Source organism: Hemitrygon akajei, chromosome 10, assembly GCF_048418815.1.
Source record: "Hemitrygon akajei chromosome 10, sHemAka1.3, whole genome shotgun sequence".
In the NCBI taxonomy this organism is placed as follows: domain Eukaryota; kingdom Metazoa; phylum Chordata; class Chondrichthyes; order Myliobatiformes; family Dasyatidae; genus Hemitrygon; species Hemitrygon akajei.
Window position 1 is genome coordinate 159,161,966 of NC_133133.1, and position 21,323 is coordinate 159,183,288.

The 21,323-nt window shown below is 40.1% G+C and overlaps 1 protein-coding gene across 10 annotated transcripts in view; it reads left to right on the plus strand.

The window, feature by feature from the left end:
• The window catches only part of LOC140734874 (suppressor of tumorigenicity 7 protein homolog), a 191,826-nt gene extending 170,788 nt beyond the window's left edge, over positions 1 to 21,038 (plus strand). For all 10 annotated transcript variants that reach the window (XM_073059510.1, XM_073059511.1, XM_073059515.1 and 7 more), the window contains 7 exons: positions 502 to 616; positions 5,841 to 5,913; positions 6,705 to 6,807; positions 7,179 to 7,329; positions 13,342 to 13,434; positions 14,973 to 15,112; positions 20,689 to 21,038. In XM_073059510.1, the coding sequence (XP_072915611.1) occupies positions 502 to 616; positions 5,841 to 5,913; positions 6,705 to 6,807; positions 7,179 to 7,329; positions 13,342 to 13,434; positions 14,973 to 15,112; positions 20,689 to 20,784 (771 nt within the window). In that variant the 3' untranslated portion in view covers positions 20,785 to 21,038. The remainder of the gene's footprint in view (positions 1 to 501; positions 617 to 5,840; positions 5,914 to 6,704; positions 6,808 to 7,178; positions 7,330 to 13,341; positions 13,435 to 14,972; positions 15,113 to 20,688) is intronic.
• The last annotated feature ends 285 nt before the right edge of the window (positions 21,039 to 21,323 follow it).

Here is a 21,323-nt window from a genome sequence, read left to right on the forward strand (position 1 = left end):
TCACTAGTGTATCTGCCTCCACCACTGACTCAGGCAGTGCATTCCACACACCACCCACTCTCTGAGTGGAAAACCTTCCTCTAATATCCCCCTTGAACTTCCCTCCCCTTACCTTAAAGCCATGTCCTCTTGTACTGAGCAGTGGTGCCCTGGGGAAGAGGCGCTGGCTGTCCACTCTGTCTATTCCTCTTAATATCTTGTACACCTCTATCATGTCTCCTCTCATCCTCCTTCTCTCCAAAGAGTAAAGCCCTAGCTCTCTTAATCTCTGATCATAATCCATACTCTGTAAACCAGGCAGCATCCTGGTAAATCTCCTCTGTACCCTTTCCAATGCTTCCACATCCTTCCTATAGTGAGGCAACCAGAACTGGACACAGTACTCCAAGTGTGGCCTAACTAGAGTTTTATAGAGCTGTAAACTTAGTTTACAATTTCCTTTTTTAAACTGTATATTATTTCCTCTTCCACTATGTAACTCGGAGTTTGGTTACTTTGCAGCTGATGAAGGAATTCCCTCTTCTCAGCATGTTTAATATTCATGAAAATTTACTGGAGGCACTTTTAGAGTTACAAGCCTACGCTGATGTGCAAGCAGTATTAGCTAAATATGATGGTGAGTCCTTATACATCCTGGAATAAAGTTGAAAAGATGTTTTGTGGTTCTTCTTTCATAATAATTTTCTTTTGTATTGTGTCTTTAAAACAGCAAATCATTCTAAAGCACTTCACTATAATTTTAATGATTGATTGAGATATAGTATGGGATTGGTCCTTCCAGACCTTCGAGCCACACTGCCCAGTGATCACCGGATTTAACCCTAGCCTAATCACTGGACAATTTACAATGACCTATTAACCTACCAACTGGTACATCTTTGGACTGCGGGAGGAAACCGGAAGCACCTAGAGGAAACCCTCGCAGTCACAAGGATAACATGCAAACTCCTTATAGGCAGTGACGGGAATTGAACCCGGGTCACCTGTACTGTAAAGCGTTGTGCTAAACACTACACTACCGTGATCCAATAAGTACAGAGTATGCCTCTTTTGTCCCAAATGGATTGAAGCTATTGTTTTGTGCACATATATTTGCAGAGGATTTCTCTTTTCCACTATTTCCTCCCTTGCCCTCTTCAGTTGTAGAATCTTGCTAAAGGTATTGCCCTATAGAATCTGGCTGCTCTTCATTAGCATAACCAGATGCCCTCACTTTAAAAGGGTAACCAGATTCTGATATTGCGAGCAATTTACTCATTGAAGGGACAGTGGTGGAAGCATTCAAGACTTTATCCGACATTTCCAAGTGTAAGGTTTCCAGCAGCCTATTCTGGGTAGCAGACGATTCCATCTAGTCCTTCCTGGATAGCAGACATTTCATTAATCCATTCAATGTTTTTCTCTCCCTAACCTAGGATTGTTGAGGCAAATGGTAGAGTGATAATCCCTACTGAGGTTAAAGGTATTGAATATGGAATCTTCTAGGCTGAATGCCTTAGCATAAAATTGTGTGGTGATTTTTCCAGTTCAGCACAGCAGATGTGCTTAAAGTTATTTCTAATAATATTAACTTGTATTGACAATGAAAGGATCATCAGTGACCAGGTAGAAAGTATCACAAGCATTTTGCAGTTATTTTGTTGGACAGGTCATTAAAAGTCCTAAATTAGTAATCCTGACAGAAAAATTCAAATGTTATAGTTTAGAAGTAAAATAGCTGTTACCAGTGAATATGACAGTGAGCTCGTTGGAATGTTTTAAGAGCCCAAATGTTTTAGTAATGTTCTTTAAAGAAGAAAACTTGTCATCCTTATCCAATCCTGTTGTTCCTGTCCTACAATAATGTAAGTAACTCTACTTCTTGACTGTTATATGAACTAATGTGTTTATTTGATTATTATCAAACCAATATACTGGTTCTCCTCAGACCCACTAAAAATCATTCAGCAGTACATATGGGAGAGATGTGAAATTGGAAAGCAAAGAGACTTGAGTCAATGAGGGGCTGGAAGATAAATACAGTTAATCTTATTGTAACAACCTAGACTTCACAATCTGTGTTAGAATTGACTTGTTTTGAAGGAAACTGCTTCAAATTTTTGATTAAAACTGAAACTGCTAGAAACAAAGTCAGTAAGTATCTGTGGAGTGTATTTCAATCTGATGACATTTTGTGAAATCATGGAAATACAATTAATTTGTAACTCTTGTTTCTGGTATAATTTGAGAAGTGATTTCATCTGCTCTTAAATGTTTTAGATATCAGTTCTGTTTCAATGCAGGACCTACTTGAAGAATGCTGGTTTGAAACAATAAGCAAGATTTGATAGTTCTGGGCTCAAATATTCTGATGTTAAATTCCTTCCCAAAGATGATATTGTTGATATCTTTGTGGCTATGTGCATTGCTAAGCAACAAGCTTGATATTTGCTGTTGTTGTGTATTCATGGGAGCATGGCTTAATTAGTGACATCATGAATCCAATTTCTGAAGGTCAATCTACATCGGAATAGGATTTTCCAAATAGTTCTTTGTAGGAATAACCCATTGCATGGAAAAGGACAATTTTATTTCACTTGTATTTTGGAACCTCTGTATCTGCATTTATTTGTGTCACATTTCGGTATTATTCTTTGTAATGTTGCCAACTAGTGTCAGTTTGCTTGCAGACCAGTTAGTTTCTGTCATGTTAATGTGTGTTTGTTGTCAAGGTGACATTAATCTTTAGCTTATTTGGTTTTACGACAGGGCAGCTTCACTTCTTTTCAGTTTTAATCAAGAGAGCTGTTTTTCTGAGTGTACACTTGCTATACGTTTTAATTACAAATTCTGATAATTCAGCAAACTGAAGTAGTAAACAACCATGACCATGGAAATCTTTGCTAGTCACGTCAGGGAAGGTACTCAAGAGAAGTATTGCAATTGCTTCTAGTATCCTTGAATCAGGGAAAGGAAAAAAATTGCCGGGTTATTTGAAGGATGAATTTGAACTTGTCCCCAATGTTCTCAGTGATTGAAATTCATTGTCTATCGCAGGGGCTCCCAACCTGGGTTCACAGACCCCTGGTTAATGGTAAGGGTCCATGCCATAAAAAAAGGGCTAGGCACCCCTGGTCTATAGCAATGTTGATGGCTGGTACTCAGAGGTACAGAGTAGAGGGGAAAAATGACAAAATAAAGGATTTAAAATACTTGTTTCTTTGCTTTTGTGTGTGAGCATTAGCACTATCACTTTCACTGTGTACCTCCCTCCCTATGTATCTGGATCCTTGAGTTCTTCACTGGGAGACCACAGTCCGTGTGGGTCCTCCTCAATGACAGTCAACACCACTGCTCCTCAAGCTTGTGTGCTTTGCCTATTGATCTACTCTCTGCACCCAGGTCATCCCAAACACCATCTATAAACTTGCCAATGACTCAGCTATTGTTGGCAGAATTTCAGACGGTGATGAGGAGGCGTACAAGAGTGAGATAGATCAGCTGGTTGAGTGGTTTCTCAACAGCAACCTTGACATCAACTTCAGTAAGACCAAGGAGTTCAGGAAGGGCAAGTCGAGGGAGCTCACACCAGTTCTCATTGAGAGATCAAAAGTGGAAAGGGTGAGCAGTTTCAAGTTCCTGGGTGTCAACATCTCTGAGGATCTATCCTTGGCCCAACATATTGATGCAGTTACAAAGAAAGCATGACAGTGGTTATATTTCATTAGGAGTTTTGGGAGATCTGGCATGTCGCCAAAGTCACTCGCAAATTTCTACAGATGTACTGTGGAGAGCATTCCAATTGCTTGCATCACTGTCTGATATGGAGGGGGAGGAGCCACGGCACAGAACCTGCAGAAAATTGTAAGCTCAGCCAGCTTCATTATGGGCACTAGGCTACCTGGTATCGAGGACATTTTCAAAAGGTGATGCCTCAAAAAGTCGGCATCTCTCATTAAAGACCCCCATCACCCAGGACATGCCCTCGTCTCATTGCTGCCATCAAAGAGGAGGTACAAGAGGCTGAAGATATATATCTAATGTTTTAGGAAAAACTTCTTCCTTTCCACCAGCAGATTTATGAACAGGCAAAGGATCCATGTACATGACCTCACTGGTTTTTGCTCTTTTTGCACTACATATTTAATTTGATATATATATATCAAATATAACAAAATTTTATAACATGAACCAATCCTCATAGAGGGATCAGAAGTGGAGAGAGTGAGCAATTCCAAGTTCCTGGGTGTCATGATTTCTGAGGATCTAACCTGGTCCCAACATACTGATGCAGCTATAAAGAAGGCAAGACAGAGGTTTTATTTCATTAAGTGTTTGAGGAGATTTGGTTTGTCACCTAAAACACTTGAAACTTCTACAGATGTACCATGAAGAGCATTCTTGACAGGCTGCATCACTGTCTGGTATGTGGGCTGGGGTGTGGTGAGTGGCTACTGCAAAGGATTGAAAGAAGCCTACAGAATTTGTAAAATTAGTCAGCTCCATCATGGGTATCCAAGACATCGAGGAGTGGTGCCTCAGAAAGACACAAAGGTCCATTATTAAGGACCCCCATCACCCAAGGCGTGCCCTCTTCTCATTGTTACCATCAGGAATGAGGTACAGAACCCTTAAGGCACCCGTTCAGTGATTCAGGAACAGCTTCTCCCCCTCTGCCATCCGGTTTCTAAATGGACATTGAACCCATGAACACGAACTCACCTTTTTTAATATTATTTCTGTTTTTGCTATTTTTTAATTTATTTAATGTACAAATATATACTTACTGTAATTAATTTACTCATGTATTTTTTCTATATTATCATGTATTATACTGCTGCTAAGTTAACAAATTTCACGACATTTGCCTGTGATATTAAACCTGATTCTGATTGTAATCTATAGTTCTTTATCTGTTGCACTATACTGCTGCCGCAAAGCAACAAATTTCATGACATGTCAGTGATTCTGATTCTGATTCCACACGTTATGTTGATTACCAGGTGGAGAATTCTAAGAAAATCGATTTTAAAAGAGAAATGAGTGATGAAAAAAGAATGAAAAGAAGTAAATTTCAGACTTTCTATGCAGAGTGCTAAGCAGGCAATTTGCAAACTGTTACTCAAGAGTACAGTAAAAGAAATCATTGCAAAAGCATGCACATTCTGCCAGGAAAGCGCTTGACATGTTTGACCATTTAAAAAAAAATGTTCACATTTATAAAGAGCAATTCCAGTTTGGGTGCATAAGATCAGCAGTATTTGAATTCCAGCCTTTGACTCATGACCCCAATCTGAACTGATTTGGGGGATATTAATCAGGAATTCCATAATAGGGATTTTATTACATATATTCCTCATTTCCCAGTGCTTATGTCAGTCATACTACGATAAAGCATATGAATGCTATGAAACTTGCCACCCAGAGCTGCATGCACTGCCAGGCTCCCAAATACACTTCTAAACTGCACATGCATTGCTGATACTTGAAAAGTGGAAAAATATCAAGTCCGTGCTGCCTGATCAGTACAGAGCGACAGATTGCAATTTTGTTTTAATCTGCAGCAGTTTAGCATTACAAATTCTCCAAACTTTTATGGAAATAATTAATACACCTGAACCCAAGTGAGTTAATAAAGGTATCACAAATATACAGCACGATGTAGCCAAGGCGATACATTATTTATTGGAATTTTTCTGCATAATGTTTTGTGTTTTGGGTCAATTAAGAGAATTAATATATATGCAAATCAACCCAATGAAGATCAAATATTTGTGGAAGCATTCATTGTATTGTTAAGTGGAAGATTGTTGTGTGTACTGCTGTCAAATATCATTGCTTTTATTTCCTTTTTGTAATAGATATTAGCCTTCCAAAGTCAGCAACAATATGTTATACAGCTGCACTACTTAAAGCAAGAGCAGTCTCTGACAAGTAAGTATCCTTAAAAATGTTAACATCAGAAAAAAGTCGAGAACTAAATTTCTAATTTAAAAAAGAACATCCGGGAGCAGATATGATATATTTCTTTGCCAAGGATCTCAAAGTATGTTTGTTCGTTCAGTATGTGCCATGTTGTGTGACGAAGGCAGTCTTGGTCTTTCCGTGACTATGATTGTTTTACAGAAGTGGTTTGCCATTGCCGCCTTCTAGGCAGTGTCTATACAAGACAGGTGACCTCGGCCATGATCAATGATCAATATGAGATTGCCTGCATGGCGTCAGTGGTTACATAACCAGGACTTGTGATATGCACCAGCTGCTCATATGACCATCCACCACCTGCTCCTATGGCTTCTTGGGACCCTCGATAGGGGACTAACCAGGTGCCACACCTTGCCCAGGGGTGACCTGCAGGCTAACAGAGGAAAGGAGCGCCTTACTCCTCCTTTGGTGGAGATGTACTATATCACCACCCCACCACCCTATTACGTTACGTGTACGTTAACTTAAAAGTTGGAAGCCTCTTTCTAAATAAACGCAGGATGTTTGATAGTTGTGGCAGTGGTTATGAATCTTCAGCTCCTAATATGACTCCTAATATTTTGGGACAAGTCTTTGACATACATTAGACCTCTGTGGAGTCTGAGCATAGCCGTTTTCTGCATTTGAACATTTGAGTCCCACTCTGGGAACTCTGGGTCATATTGTATTTTTGTCAGTGTTTCACAGGCTTTGTGGGTTCCTGGTATAAATTGTGACGAGCGGTTTTGCTGCTGTTCTAGATTCTCACCAGAGGCTGCCTCCAGGCGAGGGCTGAGCACTGCAGAGATGAATGCAGTAGAAGCAATACACAGAGCAGTGGAGTTTAACCCACATGTTCCCAAAGTGAGTGGCTGCTGTTTTCTCCTTTAGCTCTCGTTCTAATAGCTTTGTTTGGGAATGCTTTTAGTAATGCTTCTGCGGAGTAGCATTGACCTGCAGCTTCTTGGAGTGAGCCATCAGAGAATTCATTGTAAATGAATCGTTACTAACTATGGGGTTGGAAGGCAGTGAGGAAAGTTGCCGTGACTGACAAGTCGGCTTAAAAGCCGCAGTTAAATTAACTCTTAAGATTGTGTGTAAAGAATGATGTCTGAAAATGGAATAACTGATTTGGGCGCTTTAGTTCACTCTGAAAGGAATATGATCAAATAAATAACTTTTTCACGATGTGTGGTTTTCTGGTATAATTATATTAAAAAATGCTTTTTCTTTAGTATTTATTAGAAATGAAAAGTTTAATACTGCCACCAGAACACATTCTGAAGAGAGGGGACAGTGAAGCAATAGCATATGCATTCTTCCATCTTCAACATTGGAAACGGGTGGAAGGAGCCCTCAACTTATTACATTGTACTTGGGAGGGAAGTAAGTATCCTTTAGCTGTTCATCTGAGCTATTTAGTCCCAATCCAGTGTATTTTATTGGTAAAAAGTCCCTCCCTGCATGGCTTGTTAGCACATCAGGTGACAACCTTGCTGTTTCTTTAGCGGTTGTCTGTTTCTTATGAGGGCGAGATGCTAGCTTGACGTTCAACCTGGCATGAGTGCAAAGCATGCAAAGAGCCAGCAGAATTCAAACTCAGATACCACTACACCACCAGCACAGAGAGAGTGCTTTGTTAGCTCAGCGATGTTTTCTTTCCCTAAATAAATAACATACTCCTGCCACTGATCTGGTTAAGAGTGCATCTGCTGATAATTAATCTAATTATTACCTGTTAAGTCAAAGGTCTTCTGTTGTCTCCTTTTGAAATCGTTCTTTAATTTGTGAGAAAGAAAGTATTTGAACTGGCACACTTCTTATATGTCCTTGGGATATCACAGAATGCTTTTGGTCACCGTGGTAATGCATGAAATTCAGCAGTGACTGTTCAGAGTGAGGTCCTACAAAAACAGCCATGGCCTGTGACTGTCCTCCTTATACAATAGCTGTGTGGTGTAGCAAGCAATATGCACTCATCCTTTGCCAGTGCACTCCAGAGCATGCTGGTCCATTGTTTAAACTTCGCATCATTCTCCATCCTAGAGTACTTTAAGCTTGGGGCATCCACACACAGGTACTTTGTTCAGAAGAAGAGCAGGTCTTTCCCCTGTTGTTGCAGAAGTGCCCCACTCTGAGTTTTGCTCATCATACAAAATCATATGGTAACACTTCATCTCTGTCCTCCGAGGGGACCACAACCTTCTCGGGGTTTGGAGGGTTATGTGCCTCAGTGACCCGGAGAGATGAGCGGGCCCCGTGCTTTGGCTCTTGGCAGGGTCACCCATGCCAAACAGGTTAAAAGGTAGAGGCCAGGCTAAGAGTGGTCCACAGGTCCTCCAGGTTCGGAGGTTCAGGTCACGGCTTAAAAACCCTGACTGGTAAAACGGAATTGTTACAGAAACAGCAATGAAAATCCTTCTACATCTTGAGCGCGATGGTATTCCTTGCATGACTGACAGTAAGCTACTGACACAATGAGGGAAGCCATGAATGCCGCCAAAGATTGAGGACCATTGGTAAAAGAAGAACTCCATCTCTGTACTGGAAGAATGTAGGTTCAAGTTCCACCCCAGTATGTATATAGAGGGACCGCTCGCTGTGCTGTTGGGGTGCCATAGATTGGTTGAGACATTAAGACTCATGCCTGTTCTGTCCTATCAGATGACTATAAAGGATTCGGTGGGACTGTTCCAAAGAGCCATATTCATAGACTAGTTATCCTGTCAATATCACTAGAATGGATCTTCTGTTCATTAAGACCAAAAGTTCAAAAGACTTAAAAGCAGAATTAGGCCATTCAGCTCATTCTAAATATACCGGTGCCTATACTGTATTTCAAAAGTACTTTGAATTGCCAAAGTTGCAAATGACACTCTATGGGATGTGTTTTTGCTTCAACAACTGCTTGAGATGCGAGTTATTGCAACGGTGGCTCTTCCGGTGTTAGCCACTTGGTGGCGATATAGATTGTGTCTTCTTTCTTCAGGCCGACATTGATTAGTTACCACAAACTTCAATGGCAACCTGACCCAGTGGACAATCTCTGGGAGTACAAAGGGAATTGTTTAGTCTGCAGATGTTAAGAGAGGTCATTCTCCCTTCCACAAACTTTTTATTTTTTTAAATCAAAATTATTTCACTGGTTATGAGTAAGCGGTTATTATTTCCTTTTTGATTTTGGCCCAGAATCCAACATGGGTCTGATATGAGTTGTTTGGTTGTTTGTGTGGTCCCCAAAGTGTTTCTTGCTTAAATTGAAAATGCTTCTGTCATAATTTCCTGTCAACTTAATTGGAGAAGCAACTTATGCTTGCACTTCATTAGAAATAATCTCTGACTCAGAATCATGGAACAGAAATGTTTTGACACAGTTAGAGGAAATTTGTCCCGTCACGTCCATGCCTTCTCTTAGGAGAATAATCCTGTCAATGGCTTTCCTGCACGTTCCTGTAGCTCTGAAGATTATTCTCCAAATCCATTTCCCGCTGGAGTGCCTGATTAACTCCGCTTCCACTGGTCATTGTGGCAGGGCATGATAGATAGAACAGGTTCTTCAGCCCACAATATTGTGCTGACCCTTTAGCCTACTCTGAATCGAACTGTTCCCTCATTCATAGCCCTCAACCTGGCAACGCATTCACCATTCTCTGTCTAAAGGACATACCTCTGACATCCCTGCCATGTTTTCCTCCAAACACTTTAAAGTGTTTAGATCAAAATCATTCTCTGTGTATTGAAGGTTTTTACTCACACCCTAAGGCTCTGAAGGTCACACCCTAGCCTTTATCCTTCATCAGATGCAGGTTCTTAGGCTTGAATGTCGATCTGTCTCTCTATCCTTAGATGCTGCCTGGCCTGCTGAGTGTTCCTAACATTGTCTGCTTTTATTTCGGGTTTTCAGCAGCTGCAGTTCTTAAGCATGAACAGACCTAAGTGCCTCCAAAGCCAGCTCTTGATATCACATCAGACCTGCTCTAACTTTCAATGCCATTAGCTTGTATCTACCGTGCAAGTCCAGCTGTTCACACATTCATTAGATTTCATTAGTGAGCTCACAGTAGAGATGCAGAGGAGTCCTTGGCTCTCAGTTCTACAATTAACTTTAGTGTACCTAATACTAATTTCTTAAGTGTTCAATGATTAGATTGGCAAATGAGGAATTACTTGCTGCTAAAGAATGACAAAGTGAATACACAAAAGCACTGAGCTATCGAACTGAATTTGTCAGTAGTAACTCATGATTAATAAACTTCACTTGATTGTTTCTATATAAATAGGCAACCAAAGCACTACTCAAGTGTCAGTGAATATCATTCACATGAATTTCCAACTGGCATTTCAGAAAGTCATGGAACTAAAGTCCAAACTAATGAAACTGTGACATAGGATCAGAAACTGCAAGGGTAAAAGGGTTGAGTTAAGAAACTGCAAGGGTAAAAGGACTCTGATGGCAGTCAAATACCTCCCAACAGTAGCTAGGATGTGGACCACAGATAATAACAGGAAATAGAAAAGGCATGTCAAAAGAGTAATGTTATGATAGTCTTGGGAGATTTTAACATTCAGGTTGATTGGGAAAATCAGGTTGGTAATGGATCTCAAGAGGGTGAGTTTGTTGAATGCCTACGAGATGGCTTTTTAGAGCAGTTTGTCATTGAGCCTACTAGGGGATCAGCTATACTGGATTGGGTGTTATGTAATGAACTGGAGGTGATTAGGGAGCTTAAGGTAAAAGAACGCTTAGGAGGTAGTGATCACAACATGATTGTGTTCAACTTGAAATTTGATAGGGAGAAAGTAAAGTCTGATGTAGCAGTATTTCAGTGGAGTAAAGGAAATTACAGTGGTATGAGAGAGGAGCTGGTCAAAGTAAATTGGAAGGAGCTGCTGGCAGGGATGTCAGCAGAGCAGCAATGGGGTGAGATTCTGGGAAAAATAAGAAAGGAGAAGGACAGGTCTATTCCAAAAACAAAGAAATACTCAAATGGCAAAATAGTACAATTGTGGCTGACAAGGGAAGTCAAAGCTGATGTAAAAACAAAAGAAAGGGCAGACAAAAAGCAAAAATTAGTGGGAAGATAGTGGGTTGTGAAGCTTTTAAAAACCTACAGAGAGCAACTAAAAGAATCATTAGAAGGAAAGGTATCTGAAGGGAAGGATAGGTATCTGAGTAGTCAGGGCATCAAAGGTTATGGTGAGAAGGCAGGGGAATGGGACTAAAGGGGAGATTGGATCAGCTCATGATGAAATGGCGGAGCAGACTCAATGGGCCGAATGGCTGACTTCTGCTCCTTTGTCTTATGGTCTTACGGAAAAGATGAAATATGAAAGCAAGTAGCTAATAATATCAAAGTGGATAGTAAAAGCTTTTTCAAGTATGTAAAAAATAAAAGAGAGATGAGAGTGGATATAGGACCGCTAGAAACTGTTGAAGAAATAATAACGGGGGATAAGGAGATGGCAGATGAACTAAATGAGTATCTTGCATCAGTCTTCACTGTGGAAGACACCAGGAGTGTGCTAGATATTGTACTGTGTAAAGGAAGAGAAGTGAGTGCAATTGCTATTACCAGGGAGAAGGTGCTCAAAAGCTGAAAGACCTAAAGGTACATAAGTCACCCAGACCAGGTGAACTGCACCCTAGGGTTCTGAGAGAGGTAGCATTAGAGATTGTGGAGGCATTAGCAATGATTTTTCATTGTGCCAGAGGACTTGAACTTTGCAGATGTTGCACCACTCTTTAAGAAAGGAGGGAGGCAGCCGAAAGGAAGTTATACACCAGTTAGCCTGACCTCGGTGGCTGGGAAGATGTTGGAGTCAGTTGTTAAGGAAGACTAATGGAATGCTGGCTTTGATAAGAGAATTGAAATTCAACGGGACGAAGTTATGGTACAACAGGGCAAAGTGTTGGTTGGACCAGAGCTGAAGCACTGTGAGCAATTCTGGCATACTCCTTCAGGAAGATACGTTGCCTCAAAGGCAGCACTGTGTTGATTTCCAGAAAAAAAAATCTGGACTCCAAATGTTAAATTGCAAGCGAAAATTTCTGAGGAACCAAGGACTCAGTACATTTATTATCAAGGTATGTATGCAGTATACAACCCTGAGCTTCATCTTCACCACAGACAGTCACAAAACATAGAACCATAGAACCCATTCAAAGAAAGTAAAACATCAACCACCCCCCATTGGACAAACATCAGATACATGGACTATCGTTTCCTGAATTCAGAGGAGATTTGACTGAAATTTCTAGATACTTAGGAGAACCATTAGGGCAGAAATAGGGAAACTGTCTACACTAGTTGAGGAAAATAGCAGAATATAAGGGTTAGAGCGGGATCTCCCAGCAGTCATATTTGGAAACACAGGCTGAAAGAATTTTGTTTTTGCCTGGTAAATAGCAAGTGATACTAAATTGTTGTTAATTTCAAGTCTGAATTTGGTAGAATTTATAAAAACCAGTCCTGTTGGGGAATGTGAGTCAAAGGGTGATGTGGGGACAGGAAAGTGATCAAACATGAGCCCGTACAGCACGGAAACAGGCTCTGTGGCCCAACTGATCAATGCTGACTAAAGTTCCTATCTAAGCTATCCTACCATTTGTCCATTTTGAACTTCTCCTATCCATGTGCCTGTTTGCGTGGCTTTTCAATGACCACTTCATCTGGCAGCCTATAGACCACCTACTGTGTGAAAAGGCTTCCCCTCTGGTTCTTATGAAATCTCTCCCTAAACATTTGACTTCTAGTTCTTGATCCCCTGGCCTTGGGGAAAAGGACTGTGCACATCCCTCATGATTTTACTTTTATTTTTATTGAGGTGCAGCCTGGTACGGGCCCTTCCAACCCTTCAAGCAGTTAACGCTAGACAATTCACAGTGACCAATTAACCTACCCACCAGTACACCTTTGGACTGTGGGATGAAACCGGAGCACCCAAAGGAAACCCACGCAGTCACGGGGAGAACGTACAAACTCCTTACAGACAGTACTGTACTGTAAAGCGTTGTGCTAACCACTACACTACCATGCTGTCTGATTCACTTCTGTGATGTCACTCCTCATTCTCTTACACTCCAGTGAATGAAGCCCCAAGATGTTATGAAATCCTTGAAGATGTCAAACCTGTATGTTCAAACCCATATGAAGAAATTGTCCACAGAATTTAAATGTAAAAGCATGTTTGAATTTCTTAAAAGATTAAGACCATGTTTAGAGAGCAAGTTAAAATACTAGAAAATTAGAGTTCTCTATTAAACACCCTTTATACCTCACTTTTTTGTGAGCTTCATAAATAAGTGAATAGATAAAATGCTTGCACTGGAAGGGGAATAAATGTAAAATGGTAGAACGTTTTATTTAGTTTATTTATACATTAATAATCTCTCCTCAGCATTCCGAATGATCCCCTATCCCCTGGAAAAAGGTCACCTTTTTTATCCATATCCAATCTGCACAGAAACTGCTGACAGAGAACTGCTACCATGTAAGTTAATAGAGTAATCTATCTTTCTGCTTGCCTCAGAATTTTGCTAAAATACTGTTGGTTGTTGGTTCCACATTTCGATTTCTTGATTTTACATAAATAAGTCACTTTCAAATTCCATACAAAATAGCCCTGATATTCCAATAAACTTTATTGTTCGGGTTGTCCCCCATTCCCTATCATTAATACTAATATACTTGCGTTAGTATCTCTTCCCTCTTCAACTTATAAATGTTTTACCTTTTTTTGTTTCCTTGTTTTATTACTGAAATGTATTACTTTACATTTATTGCTTTGTTCACACAAAATACCTTCTACAATCTATAAGAGTTCTTCCCAACCTGTGTCTGAGTATTCTGTATCCAGACATTAATAACTACATATTCTGTACCAATGATCCGTCAGTCTTGTTTCCACCAAATTACATGGACTCCCCATCCAGTAGTTAGTCAATTGAAATGGGGATAAAGTAGCAAAGTTGGATGGGTTGAATGTTTCTTAAGACGCACAGTTTTGAAAGCCTAAATTAATCTTTCCTCTGCTTTGTAATTGCTTGAAGCATTGAACTCAAATTTGAATCCTCATCTTTAAATTCATTACGTTCTTACTCTAAGTTGCCATGTGATCTTATTCAGCTCTGTGCTCCTCCTATTAGCCCACTGCTGAATATTCCAGCACTCTTATCTTGTAACGTGTTGAAACAGCCTTCATTTAATTATTGATGACTCAATTCAGCAATCTGCATTTTGTTGGAATTTGATCCTCAATCTGCTCTGCCTCCTTTTCTTTAGAACAATATCAAAGCCATCACCCAGACCAAGTTTACATCGCCCCCTTGATCTCTTTTATCTTTTTTTCTTTTCATTCTCTTTTTCATAAATACAACCAAAGTTCTTTTGGAAGCACCTCAAGGTGCCACAAGATACAACCTGTTCCCATCACCACCACCACCCTCATTGTTCTTATCCCTGAGCTTTCTATAAAGAACGTTCACATCTTTGTGACTTTGTTCCCTGTATTAACATATGATAAACCAACTTTGAAGTATGCTTTAGATGATAGCTTTATCAAACAGATGGAACTTATAAAGAATTAAGAATATTCTTACATTTAACAAAATGGCACCTTATTGTGTTGCTGCTAATTCACCCCTTTATCATGCATTAGTAATTATTCCTTTTCAAAATGTGTTGAATCGAGCAGTACCTGTTTCCATAAGACCGAAAGACACAGGAGCAGAATTAGGCCATTCAGCCCATCGATCTGTCTTTAGATGTAAAAGATTTAAATCAGGATGAATTTCTCATATTACTTACAACACATACTTGAGTTGTGTGTTTATATATCTGCATTCATTCCTGTCACATTTCTGTAAAATGTCCCATCTTATTCTTGGTTTCTATTTCTTTCTGTGTCGATCCACTGCTTCTGAGTACGTGTTTCTATTTTTATTTGCTTTTTTTGTGCATCTCTGGTCTTTATTTCTTTCCATCTATTTCTCTCTCTATACCTATCTGATACTGTCTGTTCATATCCAGCGTTTCATGAAGTTTCAGTGTACCCCAAGAAGGAGCTGCCGTTCTTCATCCTGTTCACAGCAGGCCTGTGCTCTTTCACTGCTATGTTGGCTCTCCTCACACATCAGTTTCCAGAGCTCATGGGAGTCTTTGCAAAAGCTGTAAGTACCCGTCTAGATCCATTTAACACTGTAAACGAGTTTTTGTTTTGTACTTATCAGTTCTACCACACTAAAGCATGCTGTTCACAAACGTCTGCAGTACATGTATAACCATTGTATGTTCTGTGATATTGATTGTATTCCGAGATCTTGAGAAATTTTCTTTGTGGATGGTGGTCAGAGATTCACACTTGGCTCAGTTAACAAGTGTGCCGGTTGGTCACAGCATCAGAATGATGTTGTTTTCTTACGTGATACATAATGGAGGTGCGTGTCAAAGGCTGGACACCCATTAAAAGAGGAAGTTTAAATAGGTCAAAACTGTTGCACTTGAGGCATTGCAAAGAGCTTCTGGAGTTTCTTGTGATAGGTAATTTTTTTTTTAACAAAAATGTACCTATCATACGAACCAAAGAGCCTTGAGCTGACAAATTTAATCCACGTAGTCTTCAATCTCAGGTAGCAGCTGTGCTCTGATGTCAAAGTTTTGACAAAATTTGAACCCAGGTCACCACATGAAAGTCTTTGACCTTAACATATTAAACCACCTGAGCCCTTGGTGCATAGTTTTTGACTTTTGTGTCCGGAGCAGTGTGTGTCCATTGTGTTACTCAATAAGTCTAATGATAGAAGTTCCCTTGACTGCAAAGTGATGATGTCTGTGCTTGGATGCCTAAAGAACCCTTGTGAATACTGTAGACATATCAAAATCACAATTCTTTGATCTTTCACTAACCTTTACCTCAGCTGATAGCACAAACTCCAATAAGGCTAAACTGGGTCAAACACAAATGCCTCTTTTGAGGTAGATACTTAAGAATTGATTTGGCATCAATGCAACTGAAGTAGCTGTTTACAATGACGTACTGAAAGATAGCTGAATCTCTGTCACTGCTACTAAGAAGGTGTTGTGCATTTGTGCATTATTCCAAGCTAGAAAGTGATCGATCATCTGCTTAAAAACTGGAATAGCTATGGCATAAATTAATAGGAATCATTAACCTTTTTCTTCAGGTTTAATTAAAATTGATTTTGAATGAACTGTTTGCAAGTTGTCTTGATGGGATGCAGATGCAAGTACAGGGGCTTTGTAGTTAAGTGGCATAAAGAAATAGAATCAGCTTCAGAATTACCTTATGTCATTAAAGTCCTTTTTGATGTTACCCTTATGTTTCTAAACTGGACACCTTTTGTATAGCCACCCTTATGTGCAGAGGTGATTTGCATAAATGCCAGTTTTTACCAGCCCAGGACTACATAATTACCACCTGCTCGTTTTTGTTTTTATTCCTTTTCACATGAGGGCATTCTTATAAAAATTGCACACAGATATAATGGGCATTTTGAGAGATCAAGGGAAGTCAGATCAAAGGTTTTCACCTTTATGACTTGGCTGTACTTAGTTCATTGCATGAGCTGTGAATCTTGAGCAGAATATTGCTTAGAGTCTCAGTAAGAGTCGAATAAGCAGACTGCATGCCAAATGTCCACCTGTCTGTAAAATCGTGGGGTAGGTACTGTAATATCGGACACATTCACTCATACGCACAGTGTTGTCCAGTGTTTCGAGAGTGAAGACTTTAGCGTGGTTTTTAACTCTCCAGATTAGAGATGTAAGTTAGTTACAGCAAGATGCTAAGTTCAGGAAGCAAACAGTAATGGGCCGTGTGCTTAAGTGTTGTGCTTTATTTGAAGCACAGTTATAAAAGAGCTGGGATGTGTTACTGTGCTGAAGGCACTATTCAATACAAGCAGTTTGTTATTGATTTACAGTTAAGTGCAGGAAGAGAATGTACAGATGATTAGAAATGAGTCTTTACAGTGGAAATCAGTTCCTTAGCGACTCTGTTTAATGAATTTTAACTTTTCTCACTACTTCCCATATTCAACATCATCATTATGTGCAGTGCAATATGACATCATCATTATGTGCCATGTCATATGACGTGGTGATCATGGTCTTTCCATGACCATGTTTGTTCTTGGCAAATTGTTCTACAGAAGTAGTATGCCATTGCCTTCTTCTAGGCAGTGTCTTTACAAGACGGGTCACCCCAGCCTTTATCAATATTCATCAGAGATTGTCTGCCTGTCGTCAGTGGTCACATAACCAGGAGTTGTGATGTGCACCTGCTGCTCATCCGACCATCCACCACCGGCTCCCATGGATTCGCTTGACTCTGATCAGAGAACTAAGCAGGTGCTACACCTTGCCCAAGGATGACCTGCAGGCTAGTGGAGGGAAAGAGTGCTTTACACCTCCTTTAATAGAGACGTATCCACAACCTGCCACTCAATGTTACTCACCTTAAGATCTAGTTTTGATACCTGTGGTGGAGTAATTGTTGGATTTTGCCTTCCATGCACATTTTTTTATAATTAAAAATAACACTAGAAAAATAGTACTAGAAATGGAACTCCTATGATTGTGCACTGAGTGCTCAGCACGAGGCCGTTAAGTACATGAAGAAACGTGCAGGCAATAATTAGCAGTCTGAGTCTTAAAGGGACAGTGGCAGCTGGCTGTACTGTGGGGAATTGTAACGCCGAAACTTGGATGCATGCCACTGTTCAGTCAGGACCATGACATTTTGCTATTTATGCAGTAACCTTTTCACCATTAAAGAAATATTTACTTTTAGGGAGAGCAGGACCATATTTTCTGTAGACCTCTTGACAGACAGTGGTGCTTTTGGGAGCTGCCTGCCTGTAGGTTTTTTTATTTAATTTGTCTATGCTTTGTTCATTAGTAAGTTTACGATGTTAACGTGGAGCCAGTTCAGAAGAACAATGATTACAATTGGATCCATAATGAATAAATGATAGTGTTTCAAATGTTGACACTGAGCGCAGGAGATGAATATAAATTGAGTGTCACGGTTTGAGGAGAAGCATGGTAACAGTTTTTAATTGCTGCCTTGATCTGTGTGGTGAGTTTAATTTCCCACCCACCAGTACTGATGAGCTCATGTAGCAGCTACAAAGTGGACAATGAGCTTCCTCACTCACTTCTCCATCAACACCATTCTGAGCTATTTTTTCTGGCCATTCAAACAAACTCACAGACTCACTACCTAGGGGAAGAAGCTGTTAGTCTCTTAGTCCTGATGCTCCTGTACCTCCTTACTGACGGTGGTGGGTTGAAGAGATTGTGGGATGGGTGGTAGGGATCACCGACAATGCTTCAGGATTTAACCGTTCAGGTGTCTTCTCTACACCTCGTTCCCACTTTGGCGTCTCAACGGGCATTTAATTTGCAAGAACTGATTCCTAAATTAGATGGGTTTGCGGTCGGTATTCCTCCAATCAGCCCTTCACTTTGCCGCTCTGGGAGAACCTGTCGATAATTTAATTTTGCGTTGAACACCCGAAATAAAAATGTACCCGGTGTGAAGCAGAGGCACAGGGGCAAAGGTCGGTTAAATGCTGCACTTAATGCAGTTTTCCTGTCCTCTGCTATGAATGAAATTTTTCCATCCTAAACAAGTGGGAGCACTTAGACCAGCTGTCACATGAATATGAAGGGAATGGAGTCATATGGATAATACGCAGGAGGAAGGTAATTAGAATAAATTGGCATCAAGACTGGAACAACATCATGGGCCAAATGCCTTGTCCAAATTCATGCTGCTCTTTGGGCTGGATGGCCTGTCTATTGCTGTACTGTACTTTGATCTATGTCAATTATGTGGAACTGATGTCACCTACACTCTAATAGTAGAAGCTCATAGATGTCGGGCAGATGAAGGAAAAAACAGACAAAATACTGGATGAACACGGCAGGTCAGGCGGCATCTGTAGTTGACATTTTGGGCTGACTTCCTTCACCTGTCCTGACAAAGGGTTTTGGCCTGAAGCATTGACTGATTATTCCCCTCTGTAGAGGCTGCACGATCTGCTAAGTTCCTCTCGCGTTTTCTATGTGGGGCTGTGGGATCTCCACTATTTTATACACTTCTGAGTTGCATCCCTTGGGGAAATGTTCATTCATGGGGGCATTAAGGAGAGTATCGACTTGGTTTTGGATAGCAACCTCAAGCAGGTAACAATCGCCATAACAACAGATCACTCTGGCCCATGGGTGTGTTTGTGCTTACTTCCCCCAGGAGTAGATCCTGCTGCAAAATCTAGAAGCACAGGCGATTTCAGATCCATTCAGGTAAACGGAAGAAGAGATGTGTGGACTGCGAAGGAGATGCTTTAGTGCCTGTGGGGCTTTTAAATATTTAAACATTCAACTCCAGTTTACAAGTGTGCCCACTTTTTTCTCTCTCCTTGTTTGCACTTCAATTTTTTTCTGTCATTTTTCCCCAGTAAGTTGTGTCTCAAACCATGGATTTGGAGACGACTGGAACAGCCTGGAGTTTTGTTAAAATTGCAAAATTAATATATCATGTTCTCACTTGATAATTGGATTTAGCACCTTTAGCATTCAAATCCAATGTTAACAACAGGGTAATTAATGCAGTGCTAGTGATTAACTGTTTTCAAACTAATCTGTTGATTAGTTTGTGGAATTAGGAACCTGATCTTGAACAATTAGCAAAGTATTTCCTCAAATAATCGCCAAATGATCTTACATGTTATCAGTGATGTCTAAAATGAAGGAGAATCTAATAAGATCAAGAACATGAGAAAATCTGCAGATGCTGGAAATCCAAAGCAACACACAAAAAAATGCTGGAGAAACTCAGCAGGTCAGGCAGCATCTATGGAAATGAATAAACAATCAACATGTCAGAGCCAGACTCTTCATCATTCAGTCCTGATGAAGAGTCTCAGCCCAAAACGCTGACTGTTTACTCTTTTCCATAAATGCTGCCTGACCTGAATTCCTCCTGCATTTTGTGTGTGAATTTATTAAGATAGCAAGTTATCACTTCCTTTTTATTACAGATCTCTTCTCAACCTGAATTCACTGATCTGCAGCCAAAAGTTGTTTCAGTTCACAAGAGCATTGGCATGTTAAAGAAAAATTAATGCTTAAGGAAAAACTTATGAAAGATACCAGGAGCCTCCTCTTCCATTGTTGCCCCCTCATCCAAAGGGTGGTAGCAGTGATGGTGCTGAACAGTCACTACATCAGCAAAAAAAAAAGTCGCCATTGTGTCAGGCAGCAGCTATGGAGGGAAATGAACAGTCGGTGTTTCCAGCCGCGATCCTTCATTGGACAGATCCTGATGAGGACATTGGCCCAAAATGTTGACTGTTCCTTTCCCTCCACCGATGCTGACTGACCTGCTGAGATTCTCCAGCATTTTGTGTGCATTGTTCAAGATTTCCAGCGTCTGCAGAATCTCTTGAGTTAGCAATAATTGTTTAGACTGGGTCCACTGCAACGCTTTCTGTAGAGTAAAACATTTCGTAGGTGCATCCATTGTAGAGTAAGGTTGCGGACTACATTGAGCTTTTTAATTTGTATGAATGCTAAAGTGATCTATAATTGTTTGAATGAAATTAATGGCTGAAATATTCTCTTGAATACACATCTCAAGTTTGCTTTGTGTTTCTTTAATGTTTATTTTCTGCACCTAACTCTCTGCTTAAGCAAGATTTTCCATTATTTCTCCCTGCAGTTTCTCAGTACTCTGTTTGCTCCATTGAATTTTGTGATGGAGAAGGTTGAAAGCATCTTGCCTTCCAGCCTATGGCATCAATTGACACGAATCTAAGAAGAAAGGACTTATGATAGACTGGTTGCCATAACACCTGTGCCAAGCTCATATCTTGCAGAATGCAAGGCAGCATGATAAAGTGGATGAAAATCTGAGTTAAAGACTCTATATGTTATGTTTTGTTCTCATGTGGACATGTTTTATGTTGTACCAAACAAAGTTGTCGTTGTTCTATTTTATTATTTTGCCATTAGCAAAATTCTACAAAAATAAAAAAAACACAAAAATAAAGTTTAACTTTTGTGTAATACAAGAGCACGTTTCTTCAAGATTCTCTTGTGAAGAATCTGTGTCTTTCATATTTAACGTATTGCCTCCTGTCCTGTGGGAACACGAGCACTCCTGAAGTCTACCAACTTCAGTCAAATAATTTTACAGAGCTAGTTTTGTCTGTGTGTGGGAGTGATGGAGTAAATTGGGATAGATAAGAAAGGGTGGAAGCAGAGGGTGAGTATACATTTTGAACTTACCAAGTTTTCACTTTAAAGGCAAGATGAAAATCTCTGTGATTTGTTTCTTTATTTAGTGATACAGTG